Here is a 19,749-nt window from a genome sequence, read left to right on the forward strand (position 1 = left end):
AGGGTGCAAATGGGGGCACTGTCTCAACACCATAAGTGATTTCCTTCCCACTCCCAAGTTTCCTTCCCTGCACTCACACAGCTCATAATCCAATGCAAGCAGCATGATTATAATACATTCATATCACACAAACAACGTTAGAGCAGGAACAATAGCTAATCATCACCCTCTCCTGTGTCTTTTATTTCTGATCTGTTACCAAATCTTTTCCCTTTTCACTTCACCACTGCAATAGCCTGTTACCTAGTCTTCTTTTAGTCTCTCCTCCTACCTTCCACCAGAAGCTCCGGTCAAATTACCCAATTTCTTTCAGGGATCCCCTTAGGCCTACAGAGCAGAATGGCGTAAATTCTTCTAAAATGTAGCACAGCCCATCTTTCCTCTCCTACCTCCCTCAACATTCTTCCACACATCTTTCTATCACCCGGTAGTATTCACCATTCCCCTGGCACATTCACGCATATTCACCTCCCACTCTCTTGTCTATGCGGTGTCATCTTTCAGACCCCAAGCTTCTCTCCCATTCCCTTAAGACTCAGGAGGTAAGACGCACAGAGCCCAAGGCGGACGGGGTCATTACTCAGGGACCGAGGGACAGAAACCTGTTTGACCGTGTCCATTTGGGGAGCTACCCCAAATAAGCTGCACTAACAACCCTTGCTATGCCCCTCGCAAAAGTCAACCTAATTTTCACTGTAACGGAGAGCAAGCCCCTCTCTAGTCAAAGACTCTTGGCAGAGAAACAGGCACTAAAAGCTCTGGGAGGCGAAAGGGATTGTGGGAACGCCGGTCATCTCCCCGCAGACTCATGGGAAATGTAGTGCAGTTTTCTCCAACATGGCTGCGCCCAGGAGAGTTGATGTGCTTGTACCCTCTGCGGCTTCTGGGGATAGAGTGGGAGAAACTGCCGAAGGAGAGAGCACCCGCGTGGCGAGAACCCAGCCTGAGTCAAGGCGGAGGTTTGTGGCACTTCTTATTGGCGGACATGATGGATGCAAATCGCCGCTTTCTCTTTTTGGCCTCTTCCGGTCTCCTCTATCTGCCTCAAGAGCTTCGGACCTCACCAGGGAGAGGAGGGATGGTCCGTGGGCAGTAGGTTGTCTGTGCATGGGGTGGTCCTGTCAGAGTTTGAGGTGCACGTGCTTGTATTTGTTGCGGGTGCTCACGTTGTGTCTGTGTCAATGTTCTGTTTCTTTTGGGGTTGGAGACAGGCGGTTGCAACCTGAGGAGTGTTGGTCAGTGGTGTTAGCTTTAGGGTTTTTTTTGACCCTGCCAATGCAGTGAAGAAAGGATGTTGCTGGTGGTCTGGTAGCTTACAAAGCTGAATCTTCCTATGCCCTTTTTTGAGTAAAACCGGAGACCCCTGGGCTTGTGGTACTGTGAGCCTATAGTTTGGGCTGATTTCATTTAACAGATACTTACTGAGTACTTGCTGAACTCTAGGCACTCAAGTGATGTGCCTTCAAGTAGGTCACAGCCTTCTGGGTGAGCCCAGCACACAAACAGGGAATTATAATATAATGTGAAAATTGCAGGGATAGAGATACACATTAGATATTAATGAAAACATTGAAGAGGGCCACCAAGCTCAGAATCCTGGCAAAGAGGTTTAGGAGGTAAGATGGCAAGTTTAATAAGTTTAGGATTACTCAGTAAGCGTTTATTGAGTAACTCCTAGGTGCTAGGTCCTGTTCTACGTGCTGAGTGCTACAGGGTGAATAATACAGACCAAAAAATCTCTACTTTCTTTTTTTCTTATTTCTTATTTATTTATTTATTTACTTTATTATTGGCGGCTCGGGTGAGGCACGTGGGATCTTCGTCGAGGCATGCCGGATCTTTCTTTGTCGTGTGAGCTTCTCTCTAGTTGTGGCGCGTCGGCTCCAGGGTGCGTGGGCTCTGTAGTTTTCTGCACGAGGGCTCTAAGTTGAAGCACGCGAGCTCAGTAGCTGTGGCGCGAGGGCTTAGTTGCCCTGCGGCATGTGGGATCTTAGTTGCCCCGCCAGGGATTGAACCCTCGTCCCCTGCATTGTAAGGTGGATTCTTTACCACTGGACCACCAGGGAAGTCCCAGAATCTCTACTTTCATAGAGCTTACCTTCCTAGTAAGTTAAAGGAGGAAGACAGAATAAAGACAATTACTGAGGGCATTAGAAAATATAGAGTAGGTATTCTTCAAAGAATTAAAATGAGGTGATATGACAGTGATGGGTCAATTTTTTCTAATCATTAAAAAAAAATTTTTTTTAAATAGGTAATGCAATTTGAATAGCTGCTAAATTCAAAACTTACAAAAGAGGAGCTTCTCATTCCTGTACCTACTCTACCTGTTTTCCCTTCCTGGTGGCAACCCATATCACTGATATCTTGTATGTTCTAGAAACCTGTATGTATAATTTGTATGCCTGTACTGTACTTTATAACCAGGGCTCATTTGATAGGAATTGAAGTTGTTTCCAATCTTTGCTATTAATTAAATTTAATTTACATACTAGCATAGGAACATTTGTCTATACTGCTTGGTTCATTTAGGCTGTCTTATTTAAGGAGAGCATAGACACACATATTACCATTACCATTTAGGCAATATCCAATAGGATGTGTTGGGGTTAAACTTACTAACAGAGCAGATGTGATTTATAAACCCTTGTTATCCTATGGAGAGTGTGCTTAGGCTGGACTCAGCATGGCTGGTGTTCTAATAAATAGTGACCTGGCTCCTGTAACATCCCATAACAGTCCCGTAACATGGCAAGGAGCACGCAAGCCTTTGTGCAAATCCCTTGTGGGAAATCCCTTGGCCAGAGAAGTGGCCTTGTTAGAAAGGGGCACCTCCACATCTCAGCAGCTGGTATCAGCCTATTCCTTGGTGAGGTGACTCTACTGGTCTTTCTTCACATGGAGTAATATTGCCTCACTGAGGGAAGAAGGGAAAGGGGATGACAGAAATGTGATTATGAGGCTCCATCTACTGGTGCTGGACTCTAAGTGTCAGACTTGAAAAAAGGTATTCAGCATCATCTTTTTTCTCATTTCTTCCACTTTGCAGTCTTTGCTCATGTAACATATTTAGAAAAAAATTCTTAGTAGATTCATCCCTGTTCTTCATTGCTAACTTCAAAAATGATGATCTTGGAATGGAGTGGCAATAAGATAATTCTTTTGAGGGTGCTCAGCTTTTCTTGGTCTTCCTAAACAAGTCTTATCTGGCTCTTCTGGAAATTAACAGTAATTTAGTAATAGACGTATTTAATACTTTTTACAAAGTTATGAGACAGTGTCAAAGAATAACACAGCCAGACATTAGTTAAAGCAGTGAAAACAGACTTTATTTAGTAATTATTGACAGTAGGAGAAAGAGCTAAACTCCATTCCAATTTGTGTGGAAGTGATTAGGGGGTGTGTGTGTGGGTGCTCAGTAGAGTCGGAGAAGTAAAAAATTATAAAGGGTGGGTCAGTGTAAATGCAGTTAGGCCAGCTGGCAGTTGTCAAAGTTAGGATTCCATCCTGTCACAGAGACTGAGAGACAGAGGCCCTGTCCTTCCTGATGATTACATTTCAAAGGGGGAATTCCCTGGCAGTCCAGTGGTTAGGACTCCGTGCTTTCACTCGGAGGGCGCAGGTTCAATCCCTGGTGGGAGAACTAAGATTTTGCAAGCCTCATGGTGCCGTGAAAAAAACAAAACAAAATAAAAAACATTTCAAAGGAATGGTTCTCAGGTTCTTGAGAGAGACATGTCTGAGTTGCAGGAGATACATGTTCACAATTGTAAGCTGGTTTTTCTTTCTTTCTTTTTTTTTTTGTGGTACACTGGCCTCTCACTGTTGTGGCCTCTCCCGCTGTGGAGCACAGGCTCCGGACGCGCAAGCCCAGCGGCCATGGCTCACGGGCCCAGCCGCTCCGCGGCATGTGGGATCCTCCTGGACTGGGGCGTGAACCCGTGTCCCCTGCATCGGCAGGTGGACTCTCAACCACTGCGCCGCCAGGGAAGCCCTGTAAGCTGGTTTTTTGGGGCAATTTTATTTAATTAATTTATTTTTTGGCTGAATTGGGTCTTCGCTGCTGCATGCGGGCTTTCTTTCTAGTTGCGGCGAATGGGGGCTACTCTTCGTTGTTGGGCTTCTCATTGTGGTGGCTTCTCTTGTTGTGGAGCACGGGCTCTAGGTGCGCAGGCTTCAGTAGTTGTGGCACGCGGGCTCTGTAGTTGTGGCTCACGGGCTGTAGAGCGCAGGCTCAGTAGTTGTGGCGCACGGACTTAGTTGCTCTGCAGCATGTGGGATCTTCCTGGACCAGGTCTCGAACCCGTGTCCCCTGCATTTGCAGGAGGATTCTTAACCATTGTGCCACCAGGGAAGTCCCGTAAGCCGTTTTTAATAAGTGCTTTAAAAAAGAAGGGAGGTCAGGGGCCTATTGTTAGGAGATGTTAGAACAAATAGTAAAATATCCAGGCAGCATTTTAAGTTTTCTCAGGCAGCCATTTTAATGGGGAGCTGGGGTCATCCTAGGGTATGGCTTTATGCTGCTATAAGCTAGAGTTTGGTGAAGTTTTTTAGTGCAGGGTTTGGATGGAGTTATGTGCCAAGAATAGGCACTATTTTTCCTGTTTTATAGGTGAAGAAACCTAACTAAGCACAGAAATAAGTAAGTAACTCGCACAGGGTCATATAGCTAGTAAATTGTAAACCTGAGGTTTAAACCTAGAACCTGGACCCCTAAACACTGTGCTATACTGTCTCAAAAAACTGAAGGAGGCTCTGGGGAAACAAAAATATGATTTAATTCTTGTCATCAAAGAGCTCATAGTCCAGTGGAAGGGGACAAACATTAGAACAAATAATTAGTGCAATGTTAAAAATATATATTCAGCTGTCCCCTTCCTATGTAACGATGACTCCTAAACCTTTCTGTCTAACCTCATTTCTTCTCATTTTTCCACTTTATGTTTTTCATCTGCCAGCCAGACATTGCAACTGTGTATCTGAACGGTACTTCAAACATTATATCCTAAATCTGACTTATCACCTCCCTTACTGAGCAGCTCTTCCTGACCCTCTTCTGACTTTCCAGTTTTGGAATGACATCACTAGCCTCTCAGTCACTCAGACCCTGTCCTGCTAGTAACTGATCTCTGATTCTTCTCTCCCTCATGTCCGAGTAGTCATCAGGACTATTGATTATTCTTGAACTTTTCTTTTGCCCTCTCCCCTTCTCTCCCTATTTCCTTTCTTCCTACATACAGCCTTCACCCTAGATCAGGCCAGCATTTTTACTTGTTAAGCAGGGTTATTGCAAGTCCTTTTGCCTCTCATTTCCCTATTGTGCTGTCCAGCCAGCCTGTTTTACTGGCCTTACCTCCTATCACATCTGCTCCATGTATTAGTTAAACTGGATTACTGGCCGTTGTTTCAATAGTCTCAGCATTTTTCTCTGTACATAAAGATTAATAATTAGAGTTTTGACTGTTTGAGAGCTATTTTGGAATATGATTTATTTTTATTTTTATTTTTTTGCGCTGCGCTGGTCTCTCACCGTTGTGGCCTCTCCCGTTGCGGAGCACAGGCTCCGGACGTGCAGGCTCAGCGGCCATGGCTCACAGGCCTAGCCGCTCCGCGGCATGTGGGATCTTCCCGGACTGGAGCACGAACCCGTGTCCCCTGCATCGGCAGGCGGACTCTCAACCACTGCGCCACCAGGGAAGCCCTGATTTTTTAAAAAATAAATTTATTTATTTTATTTATTTTTGGTTGTGTTGGGTCTTCATTGCTGTGTGTGGGCTTTCTCTCGTTGCAGTGAGCGGGGGCTACTCTTCGTTGAGGCATGCGGGCTTTTCATTGCAGTGGCTTGTCTTGTTGCAGAGCACGGGCTCTAGGTGCGTGGGCTTCAGTAGTTGTGGCATGTAGGCTCAGTAGTTGTGGCTCGTGGGCTCTAGAGTGTAGGCTCTAGAGTTGTGGCACACGGGCTTTGCGCACAGTTGTGCGCACGGGCGCACGCTCCGCGGCGTGTGGGATCTTCCAGGACCAGGGCTCGAACCTGTGTTCCCTGCATTGGCAGGCGGATTCTTAGCCACTGCACCACCAGAGAAGTCCCTGGAATATAATTTTATTTAACTTCTTAAACTTATTTCATTTGCTAACTTTGAAGACTTTCAAGTGGGTGAAGAGTGGAATCAGTGGATAAGCCAATATTCTCTGCTCTAAAAAATTATGTCTACTACTCACTGTCTTTGCCAGACACATCTATTTCTATTTTTAGCTTCTGTTCTTTATTGCCTCACTGGATACCCTCCCTTCCACGTGACTGTATATTTCTTGTCCTTTGATACTCAGCTCAAGTCCCCTTTTGTTTTGAAGTTCTCCCAAACTTTTCCAGTTGACATTGATCTTATCTTTTTTGTCTCTAATTTGTATCACATCTAAAGACCATTAATACTTAATTATCTAAAGACACGTCATATTCTTTCATTGTTTGATGTTTGTTTTCCTCAACTAACTTATAAACTGGTTGAAAGCATAAACTATGTATTATATTTGTATGCTGTAGAGTGCTGAGACCATAAGTAGGCATGTGTATATTCACTCATTATCATTTGTTTATCCCTTCAACAAATTTTTGTTGAGCACCTACTGTGTGCTGGCATTCCTTGGAGTTTACATCCTGATGGAGGAATTAAGCCAGCAAATTAATCATCACAAATTGTGTTAAGTTCTGTGAACAAAATAAAATAGACTTCTATAATAAAGCATAATGTAGGGTGCTGATTTGGATAGTGCAAAGACCTTTTTTGGAATAGCACTCAGTAACTACTTGCTGATTGACATATTTCAAAAAAAATGAAAACACAATTCTATGGGGTTCTTATACCTGTTACTTTAAAAATTATAGATACAAAAATATATAACATATAGCTTAAAAATAATAAAACAAACACCTAAACCACCACCTAGCTTAAATATTTTTGATGCCTCTATGTGTCCCTTTCATATCACAGTTCTGTCCTCCCCCCATGAAATAACTTCTCTCCTGAACTTTGCGTTTATCATTTCCTTGCTTTTCTTTGCATTATGCTACATATGTATTTCTAAACAACATATGGCTTACTTTTGGATTTTGAACTTTATATAATGGAATCATACTGTATATTCTTCTGTAAATTTTGTCTGTTTGTTTCTCCCTTTTTTCCTTTCCTAACATTATGTTGTGAGATTTGTTTGTGGCACATTTTACCTTGGACTTCATAAGTAAAGGGAACGCATGTGGGAAAATATCTCACTTAATAGCACTAAAGCATTGACATGTTTTGTAGAACCTACCAGAGATGCTATTAGATGTTCTTGCTTCTTTGTTACCTTCTTAAATATTCCTTTATTGTCCATGCATCTGTTTGTTCTCACTTCTCTTTGTTGGTGACAAGTATGGTAACCATTTAAAAATTATCGCATAGAAATATTTATAAACTATAAAATACATGAATAGTATTATTATAACTGTTTCTTGGGACTCTTTAAGGTTGACATTTTATACTTTTTTTTTTTTTTAAGTATTGCCATGGACAGCAACCACCAAAGTAATTACAAACTCAGTAAAACTGAGAAGAAGTTCTTAAGGAAACAGATTAAAGCCAGGCATACTTTGCTGAGACATGAAGGCATTGAGACAGTATCCTATGCTACTCAGGTGACCTAAAACTATTATTATCATTTGAATGTAAATGTATTGCCATGTTAGTGTGTTCTAAGTAATATTTCTTAATAATTGCTCAGAGAAGAAGGCTATAATTGTTCCATCATGTGTTACGATCTGTGTTAAATATACATATGATAAGACCTGCTAACTTTCTATTTGGGGACATAGCCTAGTATAGTTTGAATTTCCACTGAGGAAGTTGTAATTCTGTATTAATAACAATAACACTATACAACTGTTTACAGTTTACAAAGCATACTTATATTCATTATTATATTTAATTCCCTAGAAATCCTTATGAGGTAGATGAGAAAACTAAGGTTCTGAAAGGTTGTGATATGTCCATTGATATAAGGTGCTGAATAGAAACCTAAAGCTAGATCTTTTGTACCCTAATGCAGTCTTCTTTCTTCTATTCCTAACTTCATCTCTATTATAAAGTATTTGATTATATGCTGTGAAACATTTCTTATTTATGAGACCTCATTTACAAAGCCTTTTTATTTTCTTATGGGCAATGATTAAATGATATATATGTATGTATGTATAGATACCCCCCCACCCGCCTTCCACACACACACACACACACACACACACACACACACATACACACAAACTCTTCCTGGGCTATGAATGAGAAGAACTTATTTTAACTCTTAGCTTCTCCACGTATTTGTACATGAGCAGTTCCCTTTGACTTCAGCTTTCTTCATTTGTAAGGACATAGTATTACATACTTTTTATTCCATTGGATTGTTACATTCTAAAGAGAACACGTATATGATAGTACTTCTTAGTCATTAAAATACCACATGAATGTAAAGTATTCTTATCATATTCTTTCTGGTTGTAAAGATATAGGATAACAGTAGTAAGGCAGCTTAGCTAGCATCTAACTGAGGACCAAAGACATACAATTTAGGAGGTGAAGCTGGGATTAAAATTTAGACCTCTTGATTCTCAGACCAGTACTCTTCTCTAATGCTTTTTCTGTCTTCCGTACTGCATCATAGTTTAGGAATGAGTGCTCTATTTAGGGAGATTTAATATTAGCAGGTAAAAGGCCCAGACTTATATTTTCTTAAATATTAATAACTTCAGGCCCTCTCACCCGTGGCATCCACGCACAGTGTGCCTCACGCCCAGGTTCCTGCACTGTTCCCTCGCAGCCATGAGACGCCAGGTGCTCCTTCTGCTCCTGCCACCCGTGCTGGCCACACTGGGGGCTCGGGGGCTCCATGACCGATGAAATACAGTGTAACGTGATGAGGCAAGCTGCCTGTGGTGGGAGATGCATTCCTGTGGCCTGGCTCTGCAACGGAGGGCAGGAGTGCCTGGATGGGGCGGACGAGCAGTGTGCTTTGCAGGTGCGAAATCTTCATCAAGCGCTAATCACTGAAGAAACAGTTGTAAGGTATCATCCAAAAAAACCAGCATCATGGAGAATTTTTCCTTTCCTGAAGTACACCTTCAATAAAAGCACATATACATGAAAAAAAAAACAAACCCAATAACTTCAGAGAATTTAAACCAAATCCCTCAAAAAAGGATGGAGTGGATAATAGATTAGAATTAATGTCTGCACGCACTTCCTGCCAAGACCACTGAGGCTGTGAGGCATTCAGAAGATTTATGATATACCCTATTTTCATCAATTCTCAAGCATAACTGGCATTTTTTCCCCTTACAGGGGTTGTGAAGACAAGTGGTAAGAAAAGAAATGGGTTAAGTTTCTTTGCTGCCTCTGAAACTTGTTTCTGGTTGAGGTTGACTTTTTTCTTCAGATCTCTAGAAGCTTTAATCATATTTTATAGTATTGTATTAATGTGTTTATTAGTGTGTGTGTGTATACTTACATACATATAAAGTATTGGCTGCCCCATGAAAGAACAGAGCTTTACTTATTATCCAATTTTTTTTTTTTTTTTTTTTTTTGCGGTACGCGGGCCTCTCACTGCTGCGGCCTCTCCCGTTGCGGAGCAACAGGCTCCGGAACCGCAGGCCCAGCGGCCATGGCTCACGAGCGCAGCCGCTCCGCAGCATGTGGGATCCTCTCGGACCAGGGCACGAACCCGTGTCCCCTGCATCGGCAGGCGGACTCTCAACTACTGCGCCACCAGGGAAGCCCTATTATCCAATTTTATAATAATTGTTTTATATTCTTTTAAAACAGTGTTCTAGATATTCCCATTTTATGCATATGAAGCTAAAACATTATGTTCTACACTCATAAATCAGGTGTTGGCAGACTACTGTCTTCAGGTCAAATCTGGCTTGTGAGATAAGAATGAGTTTTCCATTTTTAAGGGTTGTTTAAGAATAAAACAAGACTATGTGGCAGAGGCTTATATGACCTGTGAAGCTTAAAATATTTACTATCTGGCCCTTTTCAGAAAAGTTTTGCCAATACCTGGTATAAATGATGAAACTGATGAGTGTAGGCCATCAGTTGTTTACTTTTGTTATGCTACAGAGTTTAAGGATCTTAATGCTGTGTAGAATGTTTTTTAAGTACAGAGACTATAATGGCACTAGGCCATAAGCATCAGAATAAAAATAGAAAACCTCCCCTACCTAATTCCTTGAGTAAAGTTGAACAGGATTGCAAATGACAGGAAGTAAGCATGATATTTACAAAGGAAAAAAATTTAATTGCAAAATGACTGAATAACCCACAAACAGAGGAAATTTTTCCTGTTTTATGTTCAATAGAACTTGTAATTGTTTTTTTCTTCCAGCCAGTACCTTTACCTTTAGTTTTTAGTAAACATTGTATAATGGTTATATCAAAAAGTATGGATTCTGGAAACTGACAGAAGTAAATTTGAAACCCAGCTCCAACTAATCACCATCTTAACCTCATTTTTCTGATTTTTAGTTTCTTTCTGTATGAAGTGGGGCTTATATTACCCACTTTGTAGGATTGTTGTGAAGATTATGTTAATGAAGATTGAGTAGGTAAAAACATATAGCACAGTGTCTAGCAAAAAAGCAAGTATTGGGCTTCCCTGGTGGCGCAGTGGTTGAGAGTCCGCCTGCCGATGCAGGGCACACGGGTTAGTGCCCCGGTCTGGGAAGATCCAGCATGCTGCGGAGCAGCTGGGCCCGTGAGCCATGGCCGCTGAGCCTGCACGTCCAGAGCACAGGCTCCGCAATGGGAGAGGCCACAACAGTGAGAGGCCCGCGTACCACAAAAAAAAAAAAAAAAAAAAGGCAAGTATTATGTAAATCCTTGTTTCTTCTCTCTGCCTCCTCTTTCTGTTTCATTGTGTTAAATTTATGAGCAGTGAAAGCTATCTTTTAATTTGTATGTATATGGTCATTAAGAAATGAATATTTTACTGAAAAGGCTATTAAAAATCAGTATTATTTACAATATCTTATTTTTAAATTTCATTTAAAAATAACAGATTGATATCAATTGCTCATGTTACTTTCTTTTTTTTGTTTTTTTTAGAGCCTGATTGTTGCCAATGGTGGTTTGGGTAACCGAGTGAGTAGGAACCAACTGCTCCTGGTGTTAGAGAAGTGTGGATTGGTGGATGCTCTCTTAATGCCACCTAATAAGCCCTACTCATTTGTAAGATACAAAACTGTAGAAGAATCCAAGAAAGCCTATGATACTCTCAATGGAAAAGAAATAGTGGATGACTTAGGACAAAAGATTATTCTGTACTTGAATTTTGTGGAAAAAGGTATATCATACAGGTATCTTTTTAAAAATGGTTTTTGCTTTTGTGTGTTTTCTTTTCTTACCTCAGTTGGAAGTTTCAGTTATTGTGAAACAGAATTGAATGTCAGTTAAGCAACCCCTTTTTGTTTAACAAACATTCTTTAAGTGCCTAGTTTGTACAGGCATGGGACTAGTAGTTGAAGGGAGGTGATTTAGACATAGCTTACCAACCTAACAATACATTTATTATGTATGCATGTTATTTTGGAGCCCTGCTATCTAATTGTGTCTTTCAAAATTTATTGTTGAGGATTTAGATCACCAATTTATTTTACAGTGTCTACCCAGAAGCTTTCAATGAGTCACTTAGGAATTAATTGTGATCCAAATGATTACGTGCCAAGGTTCATGATTATGGAGGAGCAACTTTAGCTACCAAAGATCCCCAAAGCTTTAGAGTGGCGATGTCCAGTAGAACATTCTGTGATGATGGAAATATGTTCATATTTTATATCTGTACTGTCCAACACGATTGCTTGGTTTTTAAATTTAATTTTATTTAAATTAATTAAGTTAACTAATTTAAATAAAAGCTTTGTAGACTGATTTACAGAATTGCTGCAGGGATTATTACATCTTTTCACCACTGAGCCATGGAAATGAGATACATTGAGATGAACTTAGACTTCTAATCTCCTCCTATTATATTCATTTGCCACCTATTTAGGCAATTAAAGAGTTTTGTTTAGATATGCTGGGAGTGGGTAGGAGAGTAGAATATGATCAAATTTATGTTTTATAAAATAAGGTTCAAAGGAAACTTTAACTCCTTTATAGATATATTTTAGAAGTTATAATTCTCAGTGTCTATATGTACTTAATTTTTAAAATTTCTTTAAAAATTTCTTTAATTTATTTATTTTTGGCTGCAATTGGGTCTTCATTGCTGCACGCCGGCTTTCTCTAGTTGTAGTGAGTGGGGGCTACTCTTCGTTGCAGTGCACGGGCTTCTCACTGTGGTGGCTTCTCTTGTCATGGAGCATGGGCTCTGGGCATGCCGGCTTCAGTAGTTGTGGCACGTGGGCTTAGTAGTTGTGGCTCGCGGGCTCTAGAGCGCAGGCTCAGTAGTTGTGGTGCACGGGCTTAGTTGCTCCGCTGCATGTGGGATCTTCCCGGACCAGGGATTGAACCCATGGCCCCTGTATTGGCAGGCGGATTCTTAACCACTGCGCTACTGGGGAAATCCAATATGTACTTAATTTTAAATCTGACTTAAGCTTTCAGATTTTGAAAACTAGATTTTTTCATATTTTGTGTTTGTGATCAGTTTTTGAAAATTGTATGCTTTAGGAATAAGTCTTTTTTTTTTTTTTTTAAATTGGGGTACAGTTGTTTTACAATGTTGTAGGAATAAGTCTTAATCAAAAAATATTGTCCTTGGGTTTTCCCCCATTCAGCATGTTGAACACTGTAAGAAATTGCATGAAATGAGTTTTGGAGTGTTTTTTATTTGAAATCCTGTATTAGGTCCAGATGTACTTTTTTAATGTATTTTTTATTGAAGTATAGTTGATTTACAAGGTTGTGTTAGTGTCTGGTGTACAGCAAAGTGATTCGGTTTTATATATGTGTGTGTGTGTGTGTGTGTGTGTGTGTGTGGAAAAGAATATGAGAAAGAATATATATGTATGTATACATATATACATACATATATATTCTTTCTCATATTCTTTTCCATAATAGTTTACTACAGGATATTGAATATAGTTCCCTGTGCTATACAGTAGGACCTTGTTGTTTATCCATTCTATATATAATAGTTTGCGTCTGCTAATCCCAAACTCCCAAAACCATCCCTCTCCCACTGCCCGCCCCCCTTGGCAACCAACCACAAGTGCATTCTCTATGTCTGTGAGTCTGTTTCATTTGTGTCATATTTTGGATTCCACATATAAGTGATATCATATGGTATTTGTCTTTCTCTTTCTCACTTACTTCCCTTAGTATTATAATCTCTAGGTGCTTCCATGTTGCTGAAAATGGCATTATTTCATTCTTTTTTATGGCTGAGTAGTATTCCTGTGTGTGTGTGTGTGTGTGTGTGCGTGTGTGTGTGTGTGTGTATGTGTATGTTTGTATTTACCACATCTTCTTTATCCATTCATCTGTCAATGGACATTTATGTTGCTTCCATGTCTTGGCTATTGTAAATAGTGCTGCTATGAACATTGGGGTGCATGTATCTTTTTGAATTATAGTTTTGTCCTGATGTATGTGCAGGAGTGAGATCGCTGAGTCATATGACAACTCTATATTTAGTTTTTTTAAGAAACCACCATACTGTTGTTTTACACTCTTCTATTACTTGACCATAGGAGCAAAAATGAGTATTTAAATTTTTTTATTCAATATTTAGAATCTGGTTTGTTTATGGAGGTGCATACTGTAGATATTATGAGAAACCTTTTTTCTTAGTGAGATTTAAAAAGTGGCTTAATTGTGTTCAAACAAAATATTTAAGTAAATACTGTTCTATTTGCTATTGGTAATTGCAGTGGATAAAATGTACCATAATTTTTATCTTGGCCTTTATTTTTTGTTTTTAATATGTTGTGTGCCTTTCAGCATTCTTATTTCTAAAAATGAGGTTTGGGGTTTTATGAACTGATAAATGGCTATTGGACAGAATTATTTGTCTATGAGAACTTTAAGTTTTGTATTTTGACTATTTTAATTTCATTTCCCCAGCACAGTGGAAAGAGTTGGGGCTTCAAGCCTTGCCTCCAGGCCTCATGGTAATAGAAGACATTATTTCTTCTGAGGATGAGAAAATGCTTTTGGAAAGTGTTAACTGGACAGAAGATACAGACAATCAAAATTGTAAGTAAAACTTTAAATCTGGTATTTAAAAGTTTCTGCAAAATGCCTTATCCTCCTTTGGTTTATTAAAACTCTGTTTCCTCAAAATTACTGAAAGTACCCTGGATACAATGTTAGGTAAGTCATACCAACAATTCTTAAGAGCATTAATAATAAATAGCATTTATATAGGTATCAATTTAAAACTCCAAACTGATTAATATTTATTAGTCAACATTTGTGCAACTAACATTTATAAGCCGTTTTATATACAGTTGGTTGTCTGTTCCGTATCCATGAATTCCGTCAACCATGGATTGAAAATATTTGGAAAAAAAAGAGAAATTCCAAATAAATAAAAAAAAAAGAAAAAGAAAAAAGAAAAATTCCAGAAAGTTCCAAAAAGCAAAACTTGAACTTGCCGCATGTTGGCAACTATTTACATAGCATTTACGTTGTTATTTACAACTATTTTACATAGCATTTACGTTGTACTAGGTATTGTAAATAATCTAGAGATTATTTAAAGCATGCTGGAGGATGTGAAAGCTGTATGAAGGTTACATGCAAATACTGCACTATTTTATGTAAGAGACTTTATTGTCCTTGGATTTTGGTATTTGAGGGAACCAATCCCCCAAGGATACCCAGGGACAACCCTATATTGTCTTATTTGGTTCTCTCCACCCTAAGACAAATTTCCTATGAGGAATCAGCAGTTCAGTAACATATCATTATAATGTAGTAAGAACCTCCTGGAGAAATTTACAAATTCGTTACTTTGACTCTTTTCCAGATCATTAGCAATCTTATGAGTGGCAGTGGACATGTTTAGCTCTTTCAGATTGACTGGGTGAAACCCTTAAAAGTTTGTTTCAATTTTAGACTTAAAAGAATAGCAGCTATGAGGTAGAATGTTTCATTTTACTAAAGACAATAATTTAGCAGTTAACAAAAGTTACCATTACTAAACCAATCCTTATTCATAAAGTTGACTTTGAAATACATGAGGAATCAAATTCTTTTTCTCCTAAATAGTTTACTTTCTTCTCTTCATACAGTTCAAAAATCCTTAAAACACAGAAGAGTAAAGCATTTTGGCTATGAATTCCACTATGAGAACAACCATGTAGATAAAGATAAGCCATTACCTGGGGGTAAGTAATTGTTGTGTTTTTTTTATACATTAAAAAAAATTTTTTTTAATTTATTTATTTAATTAATTTATTTTTGGCTGCATTGGGTCTTCATTGCTGCATGCAGGCTTTCTCTAGTTGTGGCGAGTTGGGGCTACGCTACTCTTTGTTGCAGTGCATGGGCTTCTCATTGCGGTGGCTTCTCTTGTTGCGGAGCATGGGCTGTAGGTGCATAGGCTTCACTAGTTGTGGCACGCGGGCTCAGTAGTGTGGCTCGTGGGCTGTAGAGCACAGGCTCAGTAGTTGTGGCACACAGGCTTAGTTGCTCCGTGGCATGTGGGATCTTCCTGGACCAGGGGTCGAACCCGTGTCCCCTGCATTGGCAGGCGGATTCTTAACCACTGCACCACCAGGGAAACCCAGTAACTGTTAATAAATAATAAGGGCTGGTAAAAATTAATATATTAATAATATTAGGATATCATGGTTGAGATTATTTTTCATTTGTCATTTGTAGGTAAACTTATGAAACAGTTGATTAAATTTAAACCATTTTAATTAACTAAATAGTGTTGTTTTGTGTTAAAAATGTTATACATATAAATAAAGCTAAATTTAATTTCTCTTGAACACTATCCATACTCCCATACTCCTCTTCAGAAGTAGTACCATTAACAGTTTAGTGTATACTATTTCAATCCTTATAAATGAGTTTACATCCAAATAACCTGTAAACGTATATAGGTGTTAACACGTAGTATTACATTGTATGTTATAAATTGTATATTCATATATTACCACATTATCACAATATGTCTTAGAGATCTTATATAGGTTTTCATTTTACTGAATGTTCAATAATAGCTTATTCAGTTAATTTCCTTTTGCTAGACATTTAGGCTATTTCTAGTTTTTAGCTGTTACAAGTTGTGCTGCAGTGAATATCTTTGTATACACCTCTTTATGCATTAAAGCAAGAGTTGCTCAAGGGAAACTACTAAATTAGAATTGTGTCAGAGTTATGTTCGTTTAAAAATGTCAATAGACACTGACGAATTGCACCCTAAAAAAGCTATACCAACATACTCTCACGAAGTGTGCACCTCCTTCCCCCTACCCCTAGCAGCATGTGATATTGTAAAACTTTTAACTTTATAATCACCTGATTACTAGTGAGGTTGGCCATTTTTATTTCCTTTTCTGTGAATTCTTTTTCATCTTCTTTACCAGTTTTTTCTAATGGGTGGTCAAATATATTAATAAGAATTTGCTACATAATCAGGATATTAATCCTTTGGTAGAATTGTTCGTTGGAGTTAAATTTATCTGTATTTTTATGACTTTAATCTTATTTAAATATTTCCTTTGCCTCATGAAATAACATTTATGACTCCAATAAAAATAAGTTAGTTCCACTTTGAAAAGCATGTTTTTTAAAGAGAAATAATTTAAAATAATTAAATTTAAAGTAAATTAATAATTTAAAATAACAAAAAAGAAAGTGGTCAGGATAATTTCCAGTATATAATATCATAAATGTTATAATCTTATTTCTGTTTTACAAAATACCAAAATTGTTGTCTGCAAAATTGTTCTTTTGTACATTTTATTTGATAAAATCAATAAAATAACTTTAAAAGATTCTTAAAATTTTGTTTTAATTTTACTTTGCTTGTGAGTTTACTGTTATGTTTGGATCTGACCACTAAACTAAAAGCTGTGTGATTTTGTTTTGTTTTGTTTTGTTTTGTTTTTGCGGTACGCGGGCCTCTCACTGTTGTGGCCTCTCTTGTTGCGGAGCACAGGCTCTGGACGCGCAGGCTCAGCGGCCATGGCTCACGGCCATGGCTCACGGGCCTAGCCGCTCCGTGGCATGTGGGATCTTCCCGGACCAGGGCACAAACCCGTGTCCCCTGCATCGGCAGGCGGACTCTCAACCACTGCGCCACCTGGGAAGCCCCAAAGCTGTGTGATTTTTATCATAGTGACTATTTTTTCATTCTTGGGTAAAACATGCAAAGTAAATATTTTAATATGTTTCACCTTTATGATTACTGGTTTCAGGTCTTCCGGACATTTGTGATAGCATTTTGGAGAAATGGTTGAAGGAAGGTTTCATTAAACATAAACCTGATCAACTGACTGTTAACCAGTATGAACCTGGGCATGGTGAATATTTCTTCTTCTAAAATTCCAGTCATATATTTCATAACTAAGTGGGTTATATAACTCTAAGATCAAAGATAGTATTTTTTAGCTCGAACTGACTCTTAATACGCTTATGTTTGTTACCTGTGTTGATTTCAATCCATTTGCAAGTCTCCGCTCAGTCTCTTGAGGCATTTGCATCTCTAAGTGTAAACAGACACAGTTGCTATTTGTGATTTTCTTTTGTTCTCCCTCAACATTTTTTTTTTAGAGAGGGAGAAGATTGCTTTAAAAACAAAGGAGGCATGTAAAGTGGAAGAAATCAAATAATTTACAGGTACATAGAAGAAGACTAACTGGTTGGATCATCATGCTCTTCTTTCTCTTCTGTCGAGAATGTGGAAGACAATTCTAGGATGACATTTTAGTAAAAAATCTTTAGGTTATTGATTTTTTGCACTTGTTAGCAGCATCTTCGTCTGATATTTGTACTAATCAAATGATATTGAGGGTTTTATTAATGGCAGGAGTTGTGGCGTTTTTTCCTTCTCTGCATTTATCAGGATGTTTTATGATAGCTTATTTACCTATCAGTCTTTCCATTGGTCTATAAGCTCCTTGAGGACAGAGATTGTGTCTTACTAGGTTTAGGTACCCTCACCATGTAGCAAGGTTCCTTTCAAGTAAGAGATACTCATTTAACATAGATTGAGAGACTGGTGGAAGAAGCCATATCTTAGTTATTGATAAGATTAGTCTTCACACCTGGCTGTTGTTTTTGTTCTACAGGTACTTGGGAATCCAGTATTCAGAGGTCAAAATGACTTTGTTAGTTATATTTCACACTTCCTCTTGGGCTGGGATTGAGTAAATGTTCTAGTTAAGGAGTGACTCTCAAATCTTGATTTTACAGTCAGGTCACAATGGTGCTTTAACATGAAGTTATATTTTTAGTTTAGACTTAGTTTAATTTTATTCACATTGACCTTAAATGTTTCCTTTTAACTAAAATTACAGTACGTTCCAGTTTATCAAATGATGTTTTCACTCTAATACTATGAGGCTATATTTAGAGTTGTCTTAAATCTACTAAAAGGAAAAATGAAGTGACCTGTTATCCTATCTTCCATCTCAGGAATTCCTGCTCATATTGACACACATTCTGCGTTTGAGGATGAGATCGTTTCTCTCAGTTTGGGGTCAGAGGTAAATAGTCAAACATTTTTATTAGCTATCAACAAATGCCTTACCTTATACAATGCCCTTTTCATAGGATTTCTCACATTTCTTAATCCAAGTGAATTAAGATTTAAAAATGAAATGTAAAGGCACCATTAACAGTTTCATTTCTTACAGACTGTGAAATTATCACAGTCTCTTCTTTTAGGTGTCCAAAGTTTTATCTATCAGTTCATCAGATGCCAGGAAAAGTCCTGTAAGTTAATTTTTACATTTTACTTTTAGAAGTTAAATAAAATCCAGACTTCCATTTTGCAATAATTTACTGTAGCAGCATTACCATCTAGTGGCTAAAGATAGTAGCTGCAGGCTATAGATGAAAGAAACAAAACTAAAATGTAAGTGTCTGGAATTGTGATAAACTTTTTCACGTATAGTATATGATTCAGTCCCTTCAACAACTTTGAGTAGTAGAGGGTAATGTCCTTATCTTTACAAATGAATAATAAGAGGTTCATGTTTATTCATTGACTTGTTTTTAATAGTTGTACTTTATTTGAACTGCTAAAGAAGCTATCAAAAGTCTGATTTAAAGCAATCCTTGCAAACTGCAGATAGAATTTTAGATAGAAATCAACTTAAAAGCTTTTGTACAGCAAAGGAAACCATAAGCAAAACGAAAAGACAACCTCAGAATGGGAGGAAATATTTGCAAATGAAGCAACGGACAAAGGATTAATCTCCAAAATATACAAACAGTTCATGCAGCTCAATATAAAAAAAAAAAACAACCCAATTAAAAAATGGGCAGAAGACCTAAATAGACATTTCACCAAAGAAGACACACAGATGGCCAAGAGGCACTTGAAAAGATGCTCAACATCTCTAATTATTAGAGAAATGCAAATCAAGACTACAATGAGGTATCACCTTACACTGGTTAGAATGGCCATCATCAAAAAATCTACAAGCAATAAATGCTGGAGAGGGTGTGGAGAAAAGGGAATCCTTTTGCACTGTTGGTGGGAATGTAAACCATACAGCCACTGTGGAGAACAGTATGGAGGTTC

At 38.4% G+C, this 19,749-nt stretch overlaps 1 protein-coding gene across 2 annotated transcripts in view; it reads left to right on the forward strand.

Moving 5' to 3' along the window:
* The first annotated feature begins 837 nt into the window (after positions 1 to 837).
* ALKBH8 (alkB homolog 8, tRNA methyltransferase) overlaps positions 838 to 19,749 on the forward strand; it is a 70,621-nt gene continuing 51,709 nt past the window's right edge. Inside the window, exons 1-7 of one of the 2 annotated variants that reach the window (XM_060017189.1) lie at positions 838 to 959; positions 7,540 to 7,675; positions 11,142 to 11,379; positions 14,106 to 14,237; positions 15,278 to 15,373; positions 17,417 to 17,521; positions 18,636 to 18,706. In XM_060017189.1, the coding sequence (XP_059873172.1) occupies positions 838 to 959; positions 7,540 to 7,675; positions 11,142 to 11,379; positions 14,106 to 14,237; positions 15,278 to 15,373; positions 17,417 to 17,521; positions 18,636 to 18,706 (900 nt within the window). The remainder of the gene's footprint in view (positions 960 to 7,539; positions 7,676 to 11,141; positions 11,380 to 14,105; positions 14,238 to 15,277; positions 15,374 to 17,416; positions 17,522 to 18,635; positions 18,707 to 19,749) is intronic. The other variant, XM_060017190.1, reaches the window with a different exon arrangement.

This window comes from Delphinus delphis, chromosome 8 (genome assembly GCF_949987515.2).
Source record: "Delphinus delphis chromosome 8, mDelDel1.2, whole genome shotgun sequence".
NCBI classification, from domain to species: domain Eukaryota; kingdom Metazoa; phylum Chordata; class Mammalia; order Artiodactyla; family Delphinidae; genus Delphinus; species Delphinus delphis.